This window comes from Stylophora pistillata, chromosome 7 (assembly GCF_964205215.1).
Source record: "Stylophora pistillata chromosome 7, jaStyPist1.2, whole genome shotgun sequence".
In the NCBI taxonomy this organism is placed as follows: Eukaryota; Metazoa; Cnidaria; class Anthozoa; order Scleractinia; family Pocilloporidae; genus Stylophora; species Stylophora pistillata.
Window position 1 is genome coordinate 17,153,517 of NC_142525.1, and position 25,958 is coordinate 17,179,474.

The 25,958-nt window shown below is 38.6% G+C and overlaps 1 protein-coding gene across 4 annotated transcripts in view; it reads left to right on the forward strand.

Moving 5' to 3' along the window:
- LOC111343803 (hemicentin-1) overlaps positions 1–25,958 on the forward strand; it is an 85,689-nt gene that overhangs the window by 51,244 nt on the left and 8,487 nt on the right. The window contains exons 13-19 of one of the 4 annotated variants that reach the window (XM_088727613.1): positions 3,258–3,497; positions 4,628–4,725; positions 11,066–11,115; positions 13,227–13,429; positions 19,056–19,100; positions 23,878–23,991; positions 24,473–24,497. In XM_088727613.1, the coding sequence (XP_088583739.1) occupies positions 3,258–3,497; positions 4,628–4,725; positions 11,066–11,115; positions 13,227–13,429; positions 19,056–19,100; positions 23,878–23,991; positions 24,473–24,497 (775 nt within the window). Of the gene's footprint in view, positions 1–3,257; positions 3,498–4,627; positions 4,726–11,065; positions 11,116–13,226; positions 13,430–14,743; positions 18,091–19,055; positions 19,101–23,877; positions 23,992–24,472; positions 24,498–25,958 lie in introns of those variants that run through there. The other 3 variants (XR_015989571.1, XM_088727614.1, XM_088727615.1) reach the window with 3 other exon arrangements.

Consider the following 25,958-nt stretch of genomic DNA (forward strand, 5'->3'; position numbering starts at 1 on the left):
GGCTTATCATGGTAGCTCTACTGCCGGCCTAAAGCTAGCATACACTTGGTGCGGCAAACACTTTGAGGATACGAAAAAAAAAAAAAACAGCAAACCAAGTTCTACTTATCTTTAGTGTCGGTCCTGAAAGAAATCAATCCAGGTGGTTATGTATTGAACGGTGTCAGTGGTCATCATAAGTGGAGTAGGTACATTTTACAAGTGCAACTACTGGTGACTTCCATTATCTCTCATTATCTCTCTACCGATCCCCCTGACCATGTTAACATAAAGCACAACTTAAACAGGCAACAAAATCTGTGCAAGAGGCGTCGTAAACTTCAAATGTACCGCTAGAACCAACCCACCATTACATGCTCACTTGCTGAATATAAATGGTACCACAGATAAAAACACGAGGAATTCAGGAGTTTTGTTCCAAAACAGTGACAACTCATGGTCCCTCAGAGTTCAGATGCGGGGCAAATTAATCTGTTAAAGGAGTTACGGAAAGCACAGAAACTGTTCCACTGACAGTTGAAGGCAAGTGTAATTGATAACTTCCGATATACGCGTCCTGTTTTAACATATATGTGGTGGGCAATTGTTAAAAAATCACAAGTCGTGTTGTAAGTCAAGTTCTTTTTCTTGTTCCTAATTTCTACTTCAGCTACTTCCAACAGAGTAGGAGTAGTATGTTTTCTAAATGGCATACTTACTCCTGCATCCATGATAAGTGGTTTCTTCTTACATTAAATTATCAACTTGGAGATATTCTATGAATGTGAGATTTTTGTATTGGGTCTGTTTGTTTGGGTCATAGATGTTCAAAGTTTCTGAGGATAGCGACGAAAATTGATCATCATATTCAGTTATTCAAAAGGAACAAATGTACACATCGCACGAACTGAGAGCTTTCGGATTTGGAAAAGTATTAATACCTTTAGAGTTTCCTGTGGCAATTTTCCATGTGCCTTCATACCATTAGAATGTAAACATGCACTATCACTTAATCTTCTTAAAACAATAACAACAACTTCATTCTACTTTTTCCTTCCAGATCCAATTCCTGCAGGTGGAAAATTTGAAGGAGGTAAAAATTTGACCAAGAATAGTATTGTAATTGAAGGTACTTTCCGTCCAACTGTGATTCGTAAGAATGTTGGGACTGGTGATGTCAGGCACAGAAGCACTTAAAACATAACCAAGATCAGAAGAACTCAGACTGGAGAATACCGATGTCTTGCGAGCCACTCCACAGTAATGTTCATATATTTGAAGTGTGCAGTTGTAGCTATTTCTCTTGTAACTACAGAAAATTAAAAGTGCTGTTAGCTGTTGGTTTTAATTAATCTCCTTTTCAGGAGACAGGCATACGGTATTTTTTTACAAGAGTGAACTTTCTTTATTGTTCTTCCAACAACAAGAGAAAGTAAAATGGCCCTCTTTTCTTCTAACCTGCCAAACTGGTTACAGTTAACTCAAAATGCTGCAACACTTTTGGTGTCATTCGAGGGTACACTCTTAAGTTGTGTCCTTTGGGAGTTACATGGCTGCACTTAACAGTTTAATGATGTGTGTTCCTAAAGTTTCTTTCTAAACAACAGAAATCGTAGGTATTGCAGATATAATTTCTAAACTTAATAACCAGCGCTTTTATCAATTGAGCCCATGAGGGTGTTGTTTCTTTACTGAAGCCATAGAGAAAGACCCCAGTGATCCACCCTAGTCAACTAAAGTAAGTTTAAACAGTTTCACTCCTGACTCTCCTAAACCAAGTTTAATTCTGCACTTTGTAGGAATTTTAATCTTATTCATCCTCAAAAGGTTGTTTAATATAGCCATTACCCAAGTGATACTAAAAGTTGCTTTTCAATGACTACCATTCCATACATTTCATAGTCCGACGGTTGTCAACAATTTTTGGAACGGATCCCACTAGGAATCCGGAAAGCTGCACTTGTAGCGTTGACACTCTATTTGAAGTACAGTTTTTCAAAGTTGATCTTTGTAAATGCTTGGAAAAGTATTCATACTTTCAGTTTTCATTTGTCTTGCATTAAGCCACTGTCTCTTCCTCTACCACTGAATTTGAATTTTTAATCAACTGCAATTCCTTTCTTTACTAAATTTTATTTTCATTTATGTTTAAATATGCCATTGTTTTAAGTTCGTCATGGAGAGAACAGGATTGCATATACAGTTTAACTACGGCTGCCTATCCTTCATGTGTAATCGCAGTTATACTAATGGTTTACAGAATTTTCTGAATTTACGGAAATTTTGCCTACCTACAATGATAAATCAGAACTATGGTTTTCAATTTCTTTCTTGGCGTCAAGTAATAATGAGTTGCTCTGTCACTGTGCGCGTGAAATACATTGCTGAAAGTTTTTTGTTAAATGGACATGATGAAAAGGTTTTTTTTTTGTTCAGAGTATGAGCTGCGAATTTAAATAGAACTAGAAAAGTTTTAAACGTATATTTTAACACCCTGAAACACACTCCTCCTGATACAGAAGGAACTGTTTATCGTACACATCACTCTTTAATACTGTTGTTATGAAATTTGTGTTGTTGTTTGACATAAAGGCATGTGTATTGTTCCAAGTGACATCGTCTCTCCTAATCTTTGTGGTACAATTTTAAAACAATTTTTTTTTAAAGCATCATTTGTGATGAGATACAAAAACTAATCATTGTATAGCTGGCGGCATCCGTGGGTAAGATGAAGTGAATCCTGTGTTGTAATTGGCTGTCTGACTAGGCAAAATGGGTTCATCTTGGCCGGAGGGGATTGCCGGCTTTGATCCCTCGCAAGAAAAACATTGTGTTGGGTGGATTAACAAAGTTTGTAATTTTTGGTCTGTGACGGGAATAGAGTCGCAAAAAGAGAGTGAGAGTGAAAAAAATTTGTCGAATGAAAAACGAGCATGTGCCATTACAGTTGGCTTTCTTTCCCAGAGCACGAAAATAGACAAGTCATTCTTGATTCTCATTAGAGCGAAGTAGATTTGCTATCTGAGAAGTTTTGATCAAGTTTGTGCGGTCAAAATGGCTGGATTTTATCTTCGTTCCGTTTTTGCTATTTTGTTGGCCTCGACTGCGTCTCGGTCCATAAAAATGCATTAAAGAACCCAGTAAATTTCCAGCCATTTTGACCCGACGCTTGGTCAATTATGCGTTATTGTTTTTTTCAAACAAATCACAGAAAGATGTGGTGTTATAAAATTTGCTGTGATTGTAATATTCTTTAGGAGTGACTCTCTTGTTTCTAGATAAACCAGAAAGGAGCGGTCCCACAGAAGTTACTGCGTTTGAAAACGAACCATTTTATCTTGAATGCCCTATGACGGGAAACCCTTTACCAGCGTACAATTGGGTCAGTGACGACGGCAGAACAAAAACGGGAAAAACGTGGTTGTTTGAAAGAATGGAAAGTCGTGATAGTGGATCATATACCTGTTTGGCCACAAATGATGTGGGGAATGGGACTGTGGTGGTTTCCGTACAAGTTGGTGAGTTAAATAGGGTCAGTGTAACAGATGAGAGTGTTTGCTAGCTAGTTACCTCATGAGGTAGCTTTTGAAGCTACCTCTGAAAGTAATTTCAGAACAGGCAAATGCATAATTACGTCCTCGAACGTCGTTCGAAGTGAGTTTCTTCATTCCAGAAACTCGCCAGGTTGTGCACGATAATAGTGATTGTGTCACATGTAAGCAATCTACAGATTTACCCGCTTTAAGAGTTTGTTTGTTCGTAGCTGAAACAATTTTTATGAAGTTAAAAGAAGAACTTTATATAGTTGAGCTCTAAGAAAATGTTAGGTGTTGCGTTTGACTGCGGAGAGCGTAGACTACTGAGATGGTACTTCCGTTTAGTATTCTCTTAATAAGATTGTCCGGCAGCTGCCAAATTCATCTACCATCAGTTGGATTTCACAGTTTCGTTGTCATCTTGGAGGGACCATCTACAGATGGTCTCGACTGTGTGCCAGTTCACGCTTAAATCTTCAACTCGTTTCTCTATGGCAAAAGAGATTCATTTTTGTCTAACCTAATGCTGTTGACTTGCAAATTTCATGGTTAGACATACTTTCAGCTAAATCCACGTGTATTGTGAGCGTCCACTTTGACGGAGAGGGATTGGAAACTTACAAGCTATCAAGAATGTTTTGGTAAATTGGTTTATAGTCATTTGAGGCCAACAAGAAGGTATAGTAAGGCTGAAAAAATGTAGCCGCTTTAAGTTAGTCCTGCACTCGCTAGTGAGTTAACGAAGCGAGAAATTTGCATACTGATTGAACTTTGAAAACTTTTCACAGACAATTTATATGTCAATCAAAGTAAATTATGATTTCGTCGAAAAAGGAACATGTTTTGCGGTAGGCAAACGAGTTGCAAGATCTAGGGGCAAGATGGTAAGATGGTAACTTATTATGTTTTGCGGGGTGCACGTGTCGCGATTGGGGTGAACTTTCAATTGAGCAAAACCCCCAGATGCCAAACGGGCATGGCTAGCCCCTCATACATAAGCGAATTTGATATTAATGGCATTACAAGGAGCTTCTGGTCCCGGAATGAGCACTTATTATGAACTTTGAGCGATGAGGAAACAAGAATTGAACGCACTTTGCTAATCCTTCTAGTTTCAGTGGAGAAGACGCATCATATGCAGGCCTCCATAGATAAAAATGAAAACGATGCCTCGAAGAGGAACAGTACCTGCAAGACTTTTGCCAAAGTCGTAAGTAATATTTGTGGTTTGCTTGATCCATCGTGCAAAAATCTAGCTGCGCTTGCATTTGCATGGTTAAAAAATGTATGAGAATTGAGAAGAGCAAATTTGTCCCTCAACGAAATGGAGCGGGACAAGCATGTTCCTCTGTAAAAAAACATTTTTTTCTCATTTACACTTGGGTTCAATTTGCAACAGCAAATTCGGCATGCAGAAAGCACGATCATGGTGCTGGGGGAGACTTCAAACAGTCCACTGATTTTTCGGGTATTCTTGTGAAACGAGAAAAAGATGACTTTAAGGGCATTCCTTTCATAAATTTCCAGTCGTAAGAAATAAACTATAACGTTTCCCATGGTTCTTGTTGGGCTTGTGCCTGAACCTAACATCTTTTCGTTCACTCGAAAGATGGCATTAAAGCAACAATGCTAGGAGTAAATTGTAACAAGCCTCGCCATCGCTTGTCAGGCCTTTACACATTCTGCTGGCAGAATTTGCATCTAATTGCAAATATGGCGGCCACACGCGTTCTTTTGTGCTCCCTACTTGTGCTTGCAGTATTTGTTGCTGAACTTCGCGAACAGTCTCAAACCAATCCCACATGTTCTGGAAGATTATTTCGCTCCACCAGGTGCTTTAGAAAGAAATTTCTTACGAGGAGAATAGCCTTTTATCCCAACACAACTGCTACCTTCAACCCGAGCTTCGACCTGCTTATCTGCTGCGGTGATGTTCATCCGATGTCAGGACCGAGTACATCCTTGAGGCCACATACCTCAAATTTATCAGCTATGTTGCTAAATGCCCGCTGCTCTCGTAATAAGCTAACAGATTTCCAGGCTTCGATCTATTCCGATAATGTTGACATTTTAATGATTACCGAAACTTGGCTTACACCCGCCATTTTGGATCATGAATTCCTTCCGAGAGGTTACAATGTTTATCGTCGCGACACGGACGGAAGAGGATAGGAGAGGCGGAGGCGTTTTGATTGCTATAAGAGACAATATGTCATCCCTACGTCGCCGGGATATAGAAACAAATTGTGAGCTTGTGGTTGCTGAAGTCAATCCGACGAAGGCCAATAAGTTCCTTCTTTATGGGTTTTACCGTCCTCCGTCGACTAATAGCGAATATTTGCTGGAGCTCAAACAATCTCTGTCACACGAGGAATTGAATACCCCACTTTTCCTCTGCGGTGACTTTAATTTTCCTGATATCCACTGGAACTTTGAAGCAGCTCCGGGCTTAGATAATCTTCCAAATATGTTTTGCGATATCGTCAGTGTCACGTTTCTAACACAGATGAATCATTCCACAACAAGAATCACAGATAACGCAGAGAGTATTCTTGACTTCGTTTTTACTAACCAACCCGAACGTGTATGTGAAATGGAGACATTCGATTGTCAATTCGCCACGGATCATCTTGAACTCGCTTTCCTTATTAAAACCAAAGTCAAAAGAGAGCGTCTTGTTCGTTATTCGTACGACTTTAAGAAAGCTAATTTTGATGCGCTGAGACAAGCACTCTCAGTTACTTCTCTAGACTTGGGGTTTGATGAAAGTGATGTTGATCAAGGTTGGGAAAGTTGGCGTGATTTATTCTTGAATGTCGTTGAGTCGTAAATACCAAAGATCAAGCTTAAAGATGCGAAATCTCCAAGATGGATTGATGGTGAAATTGTCAAACTATCAAGGAAGAAGAAACGACTATGGAAACAAGCAAAACGGTCTAATTCGGCCGTGCATTGGGACAATTACAGGTCAATACGTAAACAAATCAAAACCGCTACGAAACGTAAATACCGTGAGTTCCCAAAGGAACTTCAAGCCGATCTAAAGGATAATCCAAAAAAGTTTTGGAACTTTTATAGATGGAAAACAAAGTCTGCAAGGATTCCAAAAGTTGTCCAGTTTGGTAGTGCTAAAGCCTCAACCCCCTCGGCCAAGGCAAATCTATTTAATCACTTTTTTGCCTCCGTGTTTTTGAAGCCCGATTTACATACAGTAGAAACAACAACCACTTTTACTGCACAAGATAATGAATTGTATTCTTTTCAAGCATCAATCTAGGAAGTGTTAAAAATGCTGAAAAACATTGACCCATCCAAGGCGTGTGGCCCTGATCAAATACCGGGCAGAATATTACGGGAATGTTCGTCTGAAATTGCAGCTTCTCTAACCAGTTTAATTAATATTTCTTTAAGAGTTGGCTGTGTCCCACAAGGTTGGAAGCGTGCAAACGTTGTTCCTGTTTGTAAAAAAGGTGACAACGAAGATGTCTGTAGCTATAGAGCAATCTCACTGTTAAGCCTTATATCCAAGATTACTGAGCGCATTGTTCTTGATCGTTTCTCCAACTTTATTGCCGATAAAATCTATCCCATGCAACATGGTTTCGTCAAAGTACGCCCTACTATCACTCAGCTCCTCGACACAGTACATCAGATGGTCAGAACAATCGACCATGGCGAACAAACTGATGTCGCCTTCTCGGATTTCTCCAAGGCATTTGATTCAGTATCTCATGCACATCTAATCAGAAAGCTGGATCAGTCTGGAATTAAGGGATCATTGTTGCACTGGTTCATAAGCTACCTTGGCAATAGGCTACAGCGAGTAGTAATTGATGGTAAAAGCTCAAATTGGTTACTTGTCACCTGAGGAGTCCCACAGGGTTCTCTACTTGGACCTGCTTTATTTGTTTTGTTTATTAATGATATGCCGAGTGCGTTATCTCACTCAAGCACATTGGCTCTATTTGCTGTTATAACATAACCAAAGTAAAGCGCGCGCTCTGATTGGTCAATTTAGCGTCCCCCATTTGCCCATGGTTGTACGCTGCTGACGTGAGCAAATGCAAAGACTATTTTTCCGTGCGCTTGTTTTTTTCTGTTCACGTAAGATTTGTTAAATAAAAGGGAACTCTTTAGCTACAATGTCTTAATGTTATGTTATAAAACAAATGGTAAACACCACAGCGTACACTATTGAGTTATGGATGCACTTGGGAGGTTTGCTAAGCACTCAAGAAGCTAGAGTCGCTCTCGGCTATCGCCTCGAGCGACTCTTACGCTTCTTTCGTGCTTAGCAACCTCCCGCGTGCATCCATAACTCAATAGTGTACGCTGTGGTGTTTACCATTTGTTAAATGACGCTAAGTTCTTCCGCGCTATAAGATCTTATGCTGACTGTGCCTTGCTACAAGACGACATTGACAAGCTGGTTGACAGGAGTAACAACTGGTGCTGGTTGACAGGAGTAACAACTGGAGGCTGGCCTTTAATGTTGACAAATGCTCGCTCTGCACAGTAACACGGAAACGCAACCCCATAATTTGCAACTACTAAATGGGAGAGAAGGTTCTTAGCAGGGTGAGAGCCCAGCGCGATCTTGGGGTACTTATGTCAGTTACAGCTAGCTTCAATGATCACATCCACGCACAGGTAAACAAGGCTAACAAAATGTTGGGTTTTATTTGTCGCACTATCAGCGGAAGCAAAATTTTATTACCAACTCTGAGATCCCTTTATGTGGCTCTCGTACGTTCTCACCTTGAGTACGCCTCTGAAATCTGGAGCCCAAAATCAATTACTATGATAAAAAGAATAAAAGGGGTGCAACGACGTGCTACTCGACTTATGTTACCCGAATTCAGCTATAATGAATGCCTAAACAGGGCTCGAAATTAAAAAAAATACCAGGTCGCCTTTTGGCGACTATCAGAGAAAAAATGGTCGCCAAGTGCAAAAATGCAGTCGCCGGATAGTACAAGAACAGAAATCAGATTAGAGCCTTATTCAATCGGCGTTGTTGTTCGGCTTCGGGTGGATTGTGGCTGCGATTGTGGGGTAGACAGAAATACTCGATCTTGATTGACTTAAAACATGAAAACACAAAAGAAGAAACTCCGAAAGACTTTTGCATGACAATCTTACCTTTAGCAGTAAGCGAAAAAAGTATTAAGAACATTTCAGGGCTACTTTAGCAAGGAAAATATGTCACATCGCATGCAAGAAATCGTACGATACGAAGGCATCAAACATTTATCAAACATGGCGGATAGGCATTTAGTACCAGACCTCCTGTTCTCAACGGATTAATTTTAAATTCAGAGGCTTTTCAACAAAATATTGCGCCCGCGATCACCATGAAGAAGCCACTGTAATATGTCGTCTCGGAAGACGCAATTTTCAAAGCCATTTTGAGTTTTAGCCTAAAGGTGAACAGACTTAATTTGCATTTCCTTCGGCAGAAAAGCAGAAACGCAGAAACGAGGCTTAAGAAATTTTCCTCATCTACAATCTTTTATTTATCAGAGGAAGTTAGTTTAGTCGCCAGAGTGGCGACTAAACTCGAACTTTTAGTCGCCAAGTTAAAAGTTTTAGTCGCATTGGCGACCGTATCGGTCGCAATTTCGAGCCTTGCTAAAACGTCTCAACCTGCTACCACTGGTTTACCGCAGAGAAGTAAAGGATCTTTCAACTTTTTATAAACTGAAGTGCGGGCATTTTAACTCTTCACTTAATTCGTATTTTCAATTTTGTTCAGATGAGAGATTAAGAGACTATGCACTATTTTTTATAACGATAGGGTTTTCGACCCTGAGCATCCCTGTACCACCTGGGCTAAAGCAGCACTTAGTTAGTAAGGTTGTTAGTTAGTTAGTTAGTTAGTTAGTTAGTTAGTTAGATTACTCAGTTGGGTAGTTAGCAGCTAGCTAGTTACATACCTTGATTAAGTTTTTATATATCCGTATATTTTCTTCATAATGGGTTGACAAGCGCGTATGGTTCGTCAGTTCCCTTCTATTCTTCCCGACTGCCTTGTTTTGTAATCCAATTTGTTATTATTGTGTGTTCTTTTGTTTTTTCCCCATGTAATTGCAGTGAAATGGAATAAATAAATAAATAAATAAATAAATTTCTTGCATAATATGGCCTCAGGAGCAGAAAATATATTTAGGGGATAATCCGAACAGAAACGGCCAGTTTTGGCGATCTTGCATATTCTGGGGCCTGGGTACGTGTCTGGACAGGAGCATCCGTGCAAAACAACCGGATGGCGGAACCTAGTGTTCAAGTTAGTAATGTTAGCAGTAGTGACATTGGATGGACAAAGGCATTTCTGATATGGTTCATAGTTGTCTCAGACTCTTTAGATTATAAAAAGTTCTTACCCGTGCTAGTTTTAAGGATTAAATGAATAAATAATAAATGCACACATAAGGTCGTAGTAGTAGCAAGTAGGATAAATATTGTAAGAAATATACAACTTTTTTTAGAGACATGTTTCGGCATGCTTACGCCATCTTCAATCAATGAGTAACTGAACGTGAGTAATTATATAACAGACAAGTAGATGAATAAAATATTTACAGTATGATGTAATACAAAAGCGGGTACTAATTACAGCGTGACAGCAAACATGAAATTAAAGGTGTGAACTAAAATTCTAGAAAAGTGTTATAATGCTGTAATTGTTTGTTAAGTTCAGGTTTGATCTTATATAAAAAGCTTCTTTAAGTTTTAAATCAATTGAGTTGTTGGCATCATACTGTAAATATTTTATTCATCTACTTGTCTGTTATATAATTACTCACGTTCAGTTACTCATTGATTGAAGATGGCGTAAGCATGCCGAAACATGTCTCTAAAAAAGTTGTACATTTCTTACAAAATGCACACATTTTGGTATAGCCTAATCCTAGACGGGTGAAATAATGTCTCATCCTTCATGTTTGAGCACTTTGAACCCAGGAATATCGATTTTTACAAAATTCGAGTATCATAGTACTTTTGGAGCATACTTTCGAGCAGAATAGTGTTTTGGGGGGGCCAATTCTTTTGAGCAGAATAGCCTTTTTTCAAACAGAAGGTGTAAAGGCCTATCGCTTGCCCTTGCTCGGGCAAGTTTGTGACAAATAATTACCACAGCTTTTACACCTTAGTGAGTGAGAGACTCATACATATCCGAATCGACATGGTGGTGTTTCTACATTAGGTCCCAATTTATTCCATACGCGTAAACAGATTTTCTTTAAGGGGTGACTTAATATCTGGATCGGAAAAGTAATTCGCGCATTCAACTTTAAGAGAATTCTCTATAGCCCATGATAGACGGCTCAGTTCCAGTTTCTCGCATATTCTTGTGTATGCGATGTAAAAATTTGAACTTCCTTACTATTCCAGCTCTGTTTTTATCCTAACTCTCTGTGTGTTTTTGTAGTTTAAGGTTAGCTTGAATGACTGAAGGAAAACTGCTTTTGTTCGGGGTAATTCAACTATTTTCAGACTGTCCTGGTTTAACAAGAAATGTGTTGAAGGAAGAAATTTTCTCTTTTTAGGCTTGCAGCGTCCTTCCAAACTGTGTGGATAACGAAGTAGTAGATTGTGGGTAAGGTATCTTATTTTCTTCAGCATTATTTCAGTGAACTTAGAAATGAAATTTTTTAAAGGAGATAGATTAAACGCAGTAACTAGCTGGTTAGTGATGTTAGTGCCATGCTCTCCGGATCGAAAGGTCTGGGTTTGAGCCCTGGCCGACTCACTGCTTTGGATTCTGCGGCAAAACACTTAAATCTTATAATGTCCACTTATTGACTGAGTCGAAGGGCCAGACGGTAAAATATTTGGCTGAGGTCATGAGCCCGATCAAACTCAGTCAATAGGCATTGTCTCATTTGACTACTAACAGTTGAAAATTTTGTTTAAACCTAAATACAATAGGATAGACAAGCAACAACCACAAAAATGATTCTATAGTAACAACGTTTCCATTGTTTTTCATGTTAGAGAAAGAAACTCATAATTCATCGAAAAACGGTTCGTGTACTTTGTGAGGACTTTTTCGCTATGATCTGTCGGGATTGGAAAGGTCATCAGTGGATTTTTCTAACATTTCCAGGTTAAAACCTGTTTTGTGTACCGCTCTTTCACTTGCAAGGCACACACCGTCAGCAATAGGCGAAATATGAAGTTATCACTGGAGCGTTTGTTTTGTAAGGGCTAGTCTAGCTGACTATAGTAAAATTTACTTCACATTTGATCGATAACCTTGTCTTTGCCTTGTGGGTGCTCTTTTGGCTACGGTCGAAAGGATCATCATGTTTTATTTGCTCTCTGTGTAGACTGCGATGCCAATATTCGTCATTTTGTTTCTAGAAGTTCTCCATGGTTAAGATCTTGTGCTTAAACGGTATTTTCCGAAAACAATTACGTGTTTCACTATTGGTTTCCCTGGTAAAATGACATTTTCCAGTAAACAGCTGAAATTTTACGACATAACCGGCTCAAAAAATTTCAGACGAATCTAAGTGTTAGTAAATTTTCAGCACAACTCTCACGTGCTTTGATGTTTTCTACCAATCAAATTTGCCTTATGCGAACTAGGACCTCATCTGACCACGTGTCATTTCTTTACAAAGAACCTGCATTGTATCACGTACTCCACACACAGAGGCAAAGTCCAGATGGGCAACAGCATCCCCGTCGTAATGCCTACGTGAAAGCCGTTGAAATATGATTCTTTTCTTCTCGTTCAATGTATTTTCACATATTCTAAAAACAGAAACCTCAAAATATCTTTGGTTAAGGTCTCCTGGAGACTCATTCCAAGTAAGTTCAATACCACGGATCGTTACGAGTAGTCAATGTATTCACGAGTCGCGCGGCTCGAGCAGGTCGTCCAATGTACTCACGAGTCGTAATGTTTTCCAGTCTATCCGTTAATCTGAATTGTAGTCTCTCCGGCCATGACTTAGTGTGTCGTCTCGTACGATTTGAACAGATCACGTACAAAATGCACAAAGAACAAGAGTATTCCTTTTGGTTAAAATACCGCGCGAAGTACACAAACAGCAAGAGTATTTTTCTACTAAAAAAGCGCCACGCACAAAAAAAAAACAATAGTATTCCTCGTTCTAAAATCACCGCACGAAGAGCCAAAACAAGAAGACCCTCGCACTACTAAATAAGCGCCACGCAAAGTGCAAAAACAATAAGAGCATTCCTCGCTCTAAAAGCACCGCGCCGAGAGCACAAACAACGAGTATTCCTCGTTCTGAAAGCATCGCATGAAGTGCACAAACAAGAAGATCCTCGTCATACCAATAACCCAGTAGGGGACTATGTGTCCTATTGTTCTCTTACCTGTACACTGTACAAATCTTTAAAGAAACAAACAAACACACAAGGAACAGCAAGCTTTCTGCCTCACTACGAAACTGCCAGACTGTTGAAACAGCTAGGTAACTGTTGTTATTTGTTACCGTCAAATTACAGGTTGAAAGTTAATGAGTCAGTATATTCTTGAATCATTTTTCTTTTGAGGGACACGGTAGTCATAATTAGGTGGGATGCGGCAGGTTTTCTGTTTTGCTTGTGAGACAAATATTCCGCCACACTACCTTCTAGCGTCATTATACAACCTCTAGTTCTTTTCAATGCTATATAAATTGTGTTACACCTGTAGCCACATGCAGTCTGACTGTCACTGTCTATTTTTAGGCCCGGCAGTATAGTCGTAGAATTTCTGTTGAAATTCAGCACAGATGTTACAGTTAACCAAGTGATATCTAATCTGACAAAAGCCGTAGATCAAGGCAAGTTTGGAAGTTTGCCAGTCGATACAAGTTCCTTAAAATCACTCTCTCCATCATCTTCAACAACAGCAACTGAGCCAACAAGTACGATGGTCACAACCAGAAAAGGTACTGTGTATTAAGGTTGCTCAGTAAAGAGCAAAATACCAGTCTGAGAAGTATAATTTGGAAGACCATAGCTTAAATAACGCCAGTAACCCGTTAACAGCCGTCAAATAAACTTCTACCAGGCTAAGTGTCCGCTACATACATATTTTTTTTCACCGATACACCCTTATCAAATCTACATATGTGTGACATATGTGTGACATAGGTTCAATCGTTGCACATATATGTGACATATAGTTAAAATGCTACAGTCATTTCTACATATATGTCACATATGTCTGCATATATGTGACATATATGAAAATTGGCAAGGATGAAAACATATAGTTATGTAACATGTATGCAAGTTTGCACATGTAGCATTTATGTTTGCTCATATTTATAGATATAGCCTTGCATGGACTGATACAGTAAATTGAGGAGTCCCTAATTCCATTGTAGGGTTCAAATATTACATGATGCAGAGCTGTTTTCATTTTTATTACACTATGAATAATATACTTAAAATGGAAAAGTGGTTATATCAATCTCTATTTAGAGGCACATTATATATACTCCTGCATGCAGATCTGATCGTGAATCATTAAATATTTCACATTTTACCAATCCTACTTAAACGATAACGTCAGCTTTTATAATCGTAACGGTGGCCAATTTACCATTTCAACTTTGTTGATATATTAAAATTATTTCGTTACCCCTACCGACGCAGCCCCAAACAGTTTCTTTAGAAACTATCAGCCTCTACGTAAACGATAGCTCACATGTATCCTGCTTGAACCTTTCTCTCAAATAAATTAATGCAATCCAATTTTTTGGTGAAGCTAGGCTGCATTTTTTCTGCTGTCATCATAACAAAATTGCTTAAATTATTTGATAGAAAGGGAGATTCTTCTGAACTACAAATACCAAAGAGAAATACCTGAATTCTTGTGCCTCTAATTCTTTAAATACATGTGGCTAAAAGAGGCAAACCACATAGCAAGGATAAGCTCTGATGGTGTGGGTCTCATGGCTTGTGTACAGCTCTACCTTATGGCCCATGCATGTATCAAGTCTGCAAAGTACTTTTTAAGAGCATTCAATGAGCTGACACACTTGTTAAGTAATCCAGGAATACAGTGCAAATTAATCGAAGCAATTACACCTGAAAGACAATTTCCATTTAAATTGTGAGCAACCACCAAAGTAAGGATCAAAAGAATGCTCTCAGACAGTTTAAGTGGTGAACCTGGGTACACAAAGGGATCCTTAAAAATTTCTGTTTGATTGGAGATGTCGCCACAAACTGATTTCTCTTCATTATCTGAAAAGCTTTCACGATAGCCTCTTCCATCACCTTCAGAGACACCGCTCCAATTCATGTCCAAATTATCATCGCTGTTGTCTTCAGGTGAAGACATTCCTTGATGGTCCGGAGATGAAGGCAATGACATATCCGACATAGTCTCCGACATACTGAAGTCCGCATTGTCATTACGGTCATCTGAATACTCTGATTTGCGATTTCCTTGCGAAACATTCCCACTTTCCTCGGGAGTTTGCTCATCTTCATATGAGGTGAGTTGTACCGTTTTATCCTGCTGTCATTAAAAAAGTGCTTTTGGGTTTTTGAAGGGATACTTCTCTTCAATGAATGTTGTAGCGATCTCGCTTTCCGCCATTTTATATGGCATGTAAAGCGCATGCCCTCTCATCACGAAAGACCACAATGCCTGAGGGCACGCATCACATGGTAATATTCATGTGACCAAACAAGAGCGTCGACATGAGCGGGAATTTTTCAGTCGCAAGTGCAGAAGCAGTGTTTCATCGGATAGATTTCGCTAGTGTTCTCCCATTTTGGACAACTTTTCTCATAATGAGAGAAACAAAGGCGCCGTCTCGCTTCGCTGACGGCTTTGGTTAGTCATGCAAAATTAACTGCGTTATATGGATAGTTGTCTTAGCTGCGAATAAATGCTTTTTGCTGTACCTTGGTTCCAGAAGAATTTTGCATGAAAGCTAGGCCGATTGCGAATTCAACTTTGCCATAAAGATTCGCTACCTTTGGCATGTTTTGAGAGCGTGAAATTTCGGGCCATCCTCGGTGTAAAAACTGGACGAGGTTTTCTTTGTTTCATGAGGAATTGTTTTGCTGTACGCTTTTGTTTTTAATGTTTTGTTGTCTTTGTTTTACGTTACTCGTGAGCTTTATATGTTTTTACACCGAGGATGAGCCGAAATTTCCATTTGTTTTGATTGATGTCAATACAGGGGCCACTAGATAACAAAGGACAGTACAGTGTTTGCTTTTCCATGCTGCAATAGACCTTTTCGCGGTAAAATCCGCCATTTTGAAAACGGGGCAAACAGAGTGAGAAGTGTTTGTACGCAATGTCAAAAAAAGTCTGTAACATTAAAAATCTGGGTAAGAATTCCGTATTATAACCCCATACTTGATTATGCATTCAATTCTTGGATAAAGGAAAGCAGAGGAAAAACAACGGATTTCCATTGGGACTACGGCTTTGTTTTTGATTGGTAGGGGGTTATACGGAAATCTTTCCAAAATCTGCACAAACGTTGAATAGTGAGGGTAATATGGAGGCCCACGCATTTCTCTGTTTAAAATTGAGGGGCATATATATATATAGAGGTAAGCTGGAAAGTGGGTAATCGTGTTTTTAATTTTCCATACATCCGTCTGTAAACTCAGCAAATTTTTCAAGGTCAGGGAAAAGTCACCGGGGAATTTTGCAAAAAGTCAGGTAAAATCTTAGTTCTCGTCAAAGTCAGTGAAAAGTCAGGAAATTTTGTTTTGAGGGTTCCACAGAGGTTTGTGAAGTAGTTGATCAAGTGTAGCAAATCGGATAGAAAGCTTAAAAGCGATGGAGAAATGTATCATAGAACAATAGAACTATGCTATTCCGAGAAATTTCGTAAATCGTTCCTTGCATGTCTTTAGCCTTAGCCATTTTATTTTTGAGTTGTGCACCCCAAGGAAATAAAACAAACCATCAAACCCTGCTTAACTCTGTGCTAATAATATTTCGTGCACTGTGCTTTCTATATTTTGGTAATTAATTTAATTCAAGGTCAGTGAAAAATGTTTTGAGGTCAGTGAAAAGTCAGAGAAAAGTCGGGGGATTTTGGGGTTCCAATGAGTGGCAACCCTGTGTTAGTATTACTATATTTAAGATATATCACAAACTAATTTATGATTCTAAGTACATATCTTGCTTCTCATTTGACAGCATTTGTATAGTCCCATTTCAAGGACTCAAAAGTGGCCCTTGTGCGAAAAACCATCCAGGACACGTGCACAGGATGCTGCAGAGGAATTTCAAAAAGGAAAGAATGTTGACACTTAACAATTGGTTCATGCTTTAGCGTGCACTATCGAGTTATGGAGCTCGCGGGAAGTTTGGAGAGCACGAAAGAAGCGTAAGAGTTGCCCGAGGCGATAGCCGAGGGAAACTCTAGCTTCTTGAGTGCTCTCCAAACTTCCCACGTGCTCCATAACTCGATAGTGCACAGCTGAAAGCATGAACCAATTGTTTTAGAACATAGCCGGTGGAATTGTGGATCAAATGCGACGCGAAAAACGGACAACAATATCAGTTGAAGCGAATCGTGACGGCGCTGATGCCGAGTCTCCTTTTCCTTTGTTTTTCTCTTTTTCTGCCTCATTTAAGAACTCTAGCCCATGGGAAAAGGTCGAAACATTGCCTTCGTTTTCGGAGTAGCAGGCCGAGTTTCTGTTTGTATCCATTATTGTCGCGAAATGTATTATTTTTCCCCGCACTAGCAATGGCCGCTCGCGCGAAAAAAAAATTTCTGGCGAAGTCGGATTTGCTGACGCTATCAGCGTTCACTATCGGGATTTTGAGCACGCTTACGTATAATGAATTTGATTGCGCGACTCTGCAAGCTATGTTCTAATATATCGTTAGCATGCACTTGCGTTTTATGACCCTTAATCTTGTCCAATACATTCCATTGAAGTTCATGCACTCATCAGTAACTTATATGGGCAGTAGACTTATCATTTTCTCAGTTGAATGCCTGGTTTATTGTTTGATGGGTTCTGAATTAATGTTTTTGAATGTTGCATATTTGCGGGACCATCCACTGAGGGAGATTGTAATCTTTTTTTTTTATCTATAATGCCCTTGAAAATAGAAAAAAAAATTGATTGTGGCAATTGATGTGCTTTAACTCAAGAGAAGTTTCTTTAACTGACCTGTAATTTACCAAGTATACATGTCACTGGTGTACATGTTGTGGTTCAGTTTTATCCTGGGTTCAATTTTTATTTTCGTTTGTATTAATTAAACTCTATCATTATTGCACATAACCATATATCCAAAAACAAATGGAAATAAAATTTGCCTGTAGGAGAAAACTGAAATACATCACTTTGATGCGGCACGTTGTAATTCAGGCCATTTTATTGATGTAAACACTCATTCACCTTGTTTAATGAGGAATACAAAATAAATGCTTTGTTTGCCACAACCATATATTTCTATGAGCATTTTCTTGCTTTGCATTTGGGTACAGCTTTTCATTTGCATATACAGACTGTTGATGTTTTATATAACTGTTTAATATGAAAAAAGATCAGCTCATGAAATTTAGAAGAACTGCATGGCCATGAAAGGTAAGTATGTAGATATGAATGTTTATATATATATATATATATATATATATATATATAAACATTCATATCTACATATATATATATATGTAGATATGAATATATATATACACACAGTTCTATTTTCTTTTCATATTAACAGGTTTCTCAAAGCCATGCCTTACAGAAATATATAATTTTGTGGTCTCAATTAAGGATTGTGGTTATTCTATATTGACTGCAATTGTTTTTGGCTAGCTATTATGAACTATAATACATGTATGCCTTTTGGTTGACCTGCATATGCCAAATCTACATATATGTGACATACACGTGTTACATAATGTATGCCACATATATGTGCCATATATGTGGCATATATGTGCAACGATTGAACCTATGTCACATATATGTCACACATATGTAGATTTGGTAAGGGCGCATTTGTGGTTCCCAGGTTCCACATATATGTCACATATATATTACATATATATGTTATATATATGCTATGTATATGTTACATGTATATGTCACATATATGTGATATACATGCAACAGGAGTGCCAAATTCCTACATATGCCACATTTATGTTACATATATGTGGCATATATTTGACATATATGCCGCATATATGCCACAGATAAGGCACATTCATGTGACATACATATGCAACATATATATGTCACATATATGTAGATTTGGTAAGGGTGCAAGCCTATAACTGGTTTAAAGTGTGTTCTTTTTAGGACGCTTGTCTGTAAACCACACCATCCCTTCGAAATCATTGTACATATATCTCATGCAAAAGAATACTTTAAGAGAAATTATAGGAATGTCAGCATGGTACAGCTATTCATTCAATATTCATTTGAGATTCATATGGTCTAAGAATTTGTAATAAGGTTTAAGGTCTATAAAATTGTTTTTTAGTGGTGTTGTTTATATACTGCCATTATGTTGTCAAAATGCATGACTGTCTGTATTAATGAGTATTTGCAATTTAGTTCCAGAATGCGAGGAAGCCATTTTCAAAAAGAAAAACTGTGAAAGTAAGGTTCTAAGTAGCTATAAGGTTCTACCTGATATTCAGAAGCCGTAGTACAAGATATGTGTGATTATGGAAACATTTTGGTCTTCTCAATAACTTATTTTCTTGATTTTTCGTTTTCCTGCATTTGAGAATGGGTTCGAACGAGTTAAACAAAACAAAACAATCCACAGTCACAGGTCCAGACACCCGGAGCACATTCTTTTTTAGCAAATGAGCTTATGTTGGATTTTTTTGATATGCTCACAAAAATTTGTAAAGAAGCAAACAAACAGTATAGCTACGATTTGTTGCCGCTATTAATTATTTAAATATTTGTCGTCAAATTTCCTGATGTAAGGTAGACTTTCTGCAATCATTAATCCAACACCTTGTCAGAACAAAGCGCAATTTAGCATTGAATTGATTGATTTTTCATTGTCATAATTCTTTTACATTGTGGTGTCCTATTTCTGTTGAGGTTGTCTCTTCCAATTTTCTATCTTGTTGCACAGAATTAAGAGAGTGTCTCTGTAAAAGCGGTCCGGTCGATATTGCTCGAGACACAGATTTCCCTCGTTTCTTGTGGGTTGTAAGACATTCATGTGCCTATAATAAGACCACAATCCGTTTGATCGGATCTCTTTATTTTTCAAAGTTTTACGGAAGTGAAATTTCACTCGAGCGAAGGTCTGTCGTGACACTTTTCAAGACTTTAACTTTACACAACTTTTGAGGACAATTTAAAAAAAACTACGGAACTCAGCAAAAAAAAGAAATACCACAGCCATGTATATTAATTCTATCTTATCCATCGAGGCGACTTTCGTCAACATCACATTTCAATCAAGGAAACAGGAAGACTTGAATGACACCTTATCGATTTGCTTAAGTCACACACGCGAAAACCGATCAAATTCAAGGTAAATTTTTGAAAAAGTGAGGCGTTCTTAACTGATCCAACTAACATAGTTGGGAAGTAGATGCCATAGAAAAGGTAACTACAGAAAAAAACTTTGCGGCCTGACCTTTACGAAAACTTTATAACTCCACGAACTTACCTAATTTTCGGCAATCTCCAAGTTTGGCCGCCATTTTGAGGGACTTATCAACATGAAGCGTTGCCGACACAAATTGAGCAGGTAGATCTAAAACCGTCAGAAATACATGCGAAAGCAATTCAAATAAACTTTACTTTCTATTCAAGCAGCAAAATGTGAAATTATTCGTAATACTTACCATTCCTACATTCCCATGCGACCATTTCTTCCAACAATTCAAATACAACTAGTGTTCAAATTCCCCTCGTCAGTCCACCACAAGAAATAACCTGTGTCACCCAAGCTTGGACTCAAATGTGAAGTACGAATCAAATAACACAACTGCTTTTTCTTCGAGACAATATCATGCTGGTATTTTGATTTTCTGATCGACAAGAACGGTATTCAGTAAGGGATCGCCATGTTTATCTCATACACGGACCGCTGGCCAGCCGCTGAGTAAAAACAAAACGGTGTGGGGTGGGGTGGGTGGGGGCTTATCGTCATAAGATATTAGAATACATGCTTAAAAAACTTTGAGACTCCCAGTCTAAACCGTGAAGGCATGCTTAGTGGTACAGACTACTTTTATTTTGTTCACATAACTTTTTCCTTTAAATCAGGATTGGTATTAATTAATAGAGTTATCGATGTATTTTTAACCGGGGTACCCATATTACTTTTTGCTTGTCTTCTGTGGTATAAAATAAGGTGTCTATTTTACGAGAACCTTTTATTTATGCCCCATTGCACGGAATGAACACTGTACTTAGAATGTTTTTTCTAAGTCATTTCTGCTCTTCCCAAGAAAGCATGCAAAATCATTGCTTTTTATACAAAGCTGACTCTAAAATATGATTTTCCGCAACAGTAACCAGTGTCATTTACGTAGGGCGTTAATAAAACTAGCAATGTACAATTTTTAGTGTTTTCCACCTATAAGCTTGACATAAAATTGTTAAGTAAATCATGTTAGTCTCAGCTCATACCTTTAATCGATCTGACCTTTTATCACTAAACCCTATTCTTTTTTAAATGTTCAGCAAGCAACCGTGAGCGATAATCCTACTCTTGTACGTTGGATCAGCCATGATCTAATCGGCCCAATGTAACGAGTATGAATATAGAGGCAAGACCGATACAACGTCTTCAGGCACCAGAAGAACTTCAGCCTTCTTCAGGCACCTGAAGAAGGCTGGTTTGGCCAGCCGAAATATAGTGCTTCGTCTTAAAACTTATCTACGTTGTATCGGTCTTGCCTCTATATTCCTATTCCGTTTTCATCTTCTAATTTATTGTCCATTTTTTTTCAAACGTCAAAGACAAAGAGTTTATAAGTAAACCGAATGTTTGGTGTATCACGCTTGTATATACAAAAACATGGAAAAGGCCGGCTAAATAAGCTCCTCCCCTCGGCCTGCTCCTAATTTTTGGTTGCTTTCGCCCCATGCCTCTGCACGACTCCCTGTTGGCTAAAAAGAAATTTGAGAGACTACTATGCAGGACGCCTTTTCTTTTTCATTTCAGTTACCCTCTACAATTCTTGATAAGTATGTTTCGTGTTGAGATTTGGAGCAAACTTTCTCCGCTAACCTCTGACCTGGGGTCCACGAGGGATCACGAAGTTTATGAGGTGTAGCCTGAATGTCATCAAAACAACCGCTGGGCAAATACATGGGACGCAAGTGTTCTCTGTTAAAAACAATACAGGTGTGGTTGGACAACAACGGTGTTTAAGGAGGCTCGGAAAGGTTTTCTGTTGCCGTGGTGTTTTTGAAACGATGACAGGTTACAAGAAAAGAGCTTAATCGTGTGGGCAAACTATAAACATCTTTGCAACTATATTGTTGGGCAAGACGTAAGGTCCACAAACAGAGACTCAAATTTTCAGTTATTGTAAATTATCTGAAAAACTAAGTCGGTTACCTACCATTTTAGTTTCTTTGTAGGAAAGCTCCCGAATTTCTTTAACTTCTCAGAAAGTATGAAACAAATTTATCTAGCAGATTTTAAGACTTCTTCCTGTGCTTATAATTGATGCCAACGCGATACGAGTTCGGGAGGTCTAAAGGAACTCGCTCTAACTTTGTATACTCGATACGATCTCACTGATTTCCGCGCCAAGGGAGCAATTCATGAGTGGTCTGTGGTTACGCTCGCTAGGCAAAGAATGGGTTTGTGACTTTCTCACTCAATTGAAGAGACTCGCGTCACTCCTATGAAATAGTTAAACAGAATACAGACTGCGAGCAGTTTCTTATTTTTCTTAAATATAGTGAGGTCACGCGTATCCTGTGAGCATGGAGAAGCCGCGAGATTGGTGACTCGTGTGTCGCGTCTTTGCCGCTCCACGCTCTCTGAGTTGAGCAAAGACGAGAAACTTTACCACTAATGCGATACAAGAGGTTCAATGGTTATCTCGATTATCTGAACACATTTATTTACAGTACATGGTAAAGATTTGTTTATAAATATATGAACTCATGCCGATCCTTTTTGAAACGAAATGTATTTAAAGAGAAAAAGAATACCCGGAGCAAAACAAAAGTTGTCTAGATCTGCAACACAAAGCATGCTTTTGCACAAAGACTGAGAATCGTAATGCATATTATGATGCTTTAATGAATATATTCGAATGTTCTCAAAAATCTTCTGATAATCTGCCCGCACCCACCCCACATCCTCCCCTTCACCACTGAGCCGTACTGTTTTCACTTAGCGGCTGGTCAGCGGTTCGTTTATTAGGTAAACATGGCAATCGCTTCGTGATCGCCGTTCTTGTCAATCAGAAAATAAAAAAAACAGGCTGATATTGCCTCGAAGATGAAGCAGTTGTGTTATGTGATTCGTACTTCACATTGGAGTCGAAGCTTGGGTGACACAGGTTATTTCTTATGGTGGAATCGACGGGGGGAATTCGAACACTAGTTGTAGTGTTTGAATTGTTGGAAGAAATGGTCGCATGGAAATGTAGGAATGGTAAGTTTAACAAACAATTGCAAATTTTACCGCTTGAATTGAAAGAAAAGTTCATTTGAATTGCTTCCGTATGTATTTCAGACGGTTTTAGATCTACCTACTTGGTTTATATCTGTTGAGCTTCATGTTGACAAGTCCTTCAAAATGGCGGCCAAACTCGGAGATTGCCAAAAATCAGGTAAGTTCGTGGAGTTATAAAGTTTTCCCAAAGGTCGTGCCGCAAAGTTTTTTTCTGTAGTTACCTTTTCTATGGCGTGTTCTTCCTAGCTATGTTAGTTGGATCAGTTAAGAACGCCTCACTTTTTCAAAAATTTACCTTAAATTTCATTGGTTTTCGCGTGTGTCACTTAAGCGAACCGATAAGGTGTCATTTAAGTCTTCCTGTTTCTTTGATTGAAATGTGATGTTCGCGAAAGTCGCTTCGATGGATAAGATAGAATTAATATACATGGCTGTGGTATTTGTTTTTTGCTGAGTTCGGTAGTTTTTTTTAAATTGTCCTCCAAAGTTGTCTAAAATTAAAGTCGTGAAAAGTGTCACGACAGACCTTCGCTCGAGTGAAATTTCATTTCCGTAAAACTTTGAAAAGTAAAGAGATCCGATCAAACGGATTGTGGTTTTATTATAGGCACATGAATGTCTTACAACCCACAAGAAATGAGGGAAATCTGTGTCTCAAGCAAATATTGACCGGACCGCTTTTACAGAGACACACTCTCAACACTTGTTTGGTAAACTAAACTTTTTGTATATTTTCCTGTATTTTCTGTGGTTATTCAGCAAAATGGGTCAATGTTTCCGTTATAATTGTTGTGTCAGTGGTCGTTGTTGTGGTGGTTGTCTTCATCACATGTTGCTTACACAAGAAAAGGAAATGTAGAAAACACACGAAAGGTGAGTGATGTTGATATTAGTGAGTAGGCAACTACTAATATTGTCCTTTTACTGTGGGCATTCAACTATGACTACCCAATGGTGCAAGTTTGAGATGGGGTGTTTGACCTAGATGACAAGTTAAGCTGTATCCACCCAATTCGCTTTACAGTAGGTTAAGAGTCCTGACAACGTCAGATAGGGTTAAGGCTAATGAACTAATTTGCACCGTTGTGGATTTCTTGCTGTTTGATAGTGTTTGTTGTGTTTTTTTTTTTTTGTTTGTTTTTTTCCTTGAGACTGAATTTTGTTGACTCAAACTTTGCATTTTAGAGGTTGTTAAACATACGTTTTGCGGTCATTTCTCCAGAGTGGATTTTAAAATGTTAAAAATAGATTAATAGGGGGCCTAACCCGTCTCACATTTCGACAAACTGGCATATTTTCAATTGTTTCAGCTTTCCATACTAACACCAGTTTTTTCCCTTTTTTTTATGACAAGTCAAAAACTCTGACGGGCAACCGCTGTAAGTGCCTTGTATCTTTTCTGTTCCTAAAATAATGTATTGTCATTGTCGTCAATAACAGTGTACTCATAATATTCATAGATGTGATTACTTCATACCTTTAAGTCAGTACTCTCTGATTTCAGTTTTACTTAAGTTTTTTATGATTACCTTTGGGTTAAAATGGTCGATCTCAAGGGATACTCTCTAGCCTACGACGAGTTTTAAGAAAAGATGGTTTGTAACATATCTTTTGAAAACAAGTGTAAATCTCTCATTTTCGTTTAAATTTGAAAATTTTTTCAAAGTGCTGTTCGAACGCGGCAGCTTAGCCTGTCAACGGTCGTGATGTAGGAGAACTCATTCGACTTCCGTTGACATTTCAAAAACAAGCACATCGAGATCTCATCACAAGCAAAAAAGCGCCCAAGACCACGATAATGCCGCAACGATGTGTGGCCGATGTACGTTCCAATACACGTAGCAATGGATTAGGCTTTCGTGAATGACCTGAACATCTTCATTTCGCCAGGTTATGAACGAACGCCGTGAGAAACACTCGATCCGGATTCGTTAACCTAAGAACTCTAGCCGTCTTTGTAGCGTTCACTTCACTGCCGATTCTTTTGAGAACAGTCGGTTGAAGTGAAATCTTTGGGTTTAAAGATGAAAACCCTTCTAAAATAGAGTGCTGTTCCCCACAATGTTTGATATTAATCCGCCTGTAAAAGAGAAACAAAGGCTAGAGGTATACAAAAACCTCTCATCTTCACAACTCGGTGAGTCTAGCGCTGGATCATCGAAACAAAATGGACAGCAACTGCGAGGAGCGTATAGAAAATTGGAAGCTGCAAGGGTATGTATTAACCCTGTTTTTATCAAATGACAAAAAGATACGAAAAGCTTTTTCAAACCTATAACTCAACCCATTTACCCGGTGCGTGTTCCAGATTTTCGCTGCACCTACAGAAAACTGAAAAAACCCCGTTCCGATCAAAAACGAGCTCGAGTACCGAGGGTTTCGTAACAGAATTCCTTGCCCCAAGCTCAAGATGTCAGCATCCAAACTTAAATAAAAGGTAAAGATGTTTCTGTGCAATTTAGGAGTAGCCGTACCGCTAAAGGCTAGTTTAGTCACTAAAAAATACAGAAGAATACAAGTAAGTCGCACAGTAATGGACGATGTTACTCGCTTGTTTCTGATAGCAACTGTGGCAGTAGAGTATCTCTACAAACAGTAAAAAAAGTAGAGAGACAGCACCCTCTCCTTTTGATCCCTGTTCTCACATTACTTTAGATAAGGAATGTCTTTTTTGATATGACTCAGGAACTAGCAAAAAGATTGAAGCACTTGCAAAAAGGAATGAAAAATAGGTGTGTATCCATTAACTAATTTAAAATCAAAAGGATGGAAGAAATAAGCAGGTGAACATTGCTTTTCCAAAACATAAGAAGAATAAATATACTGTCAAGAAGATTTTG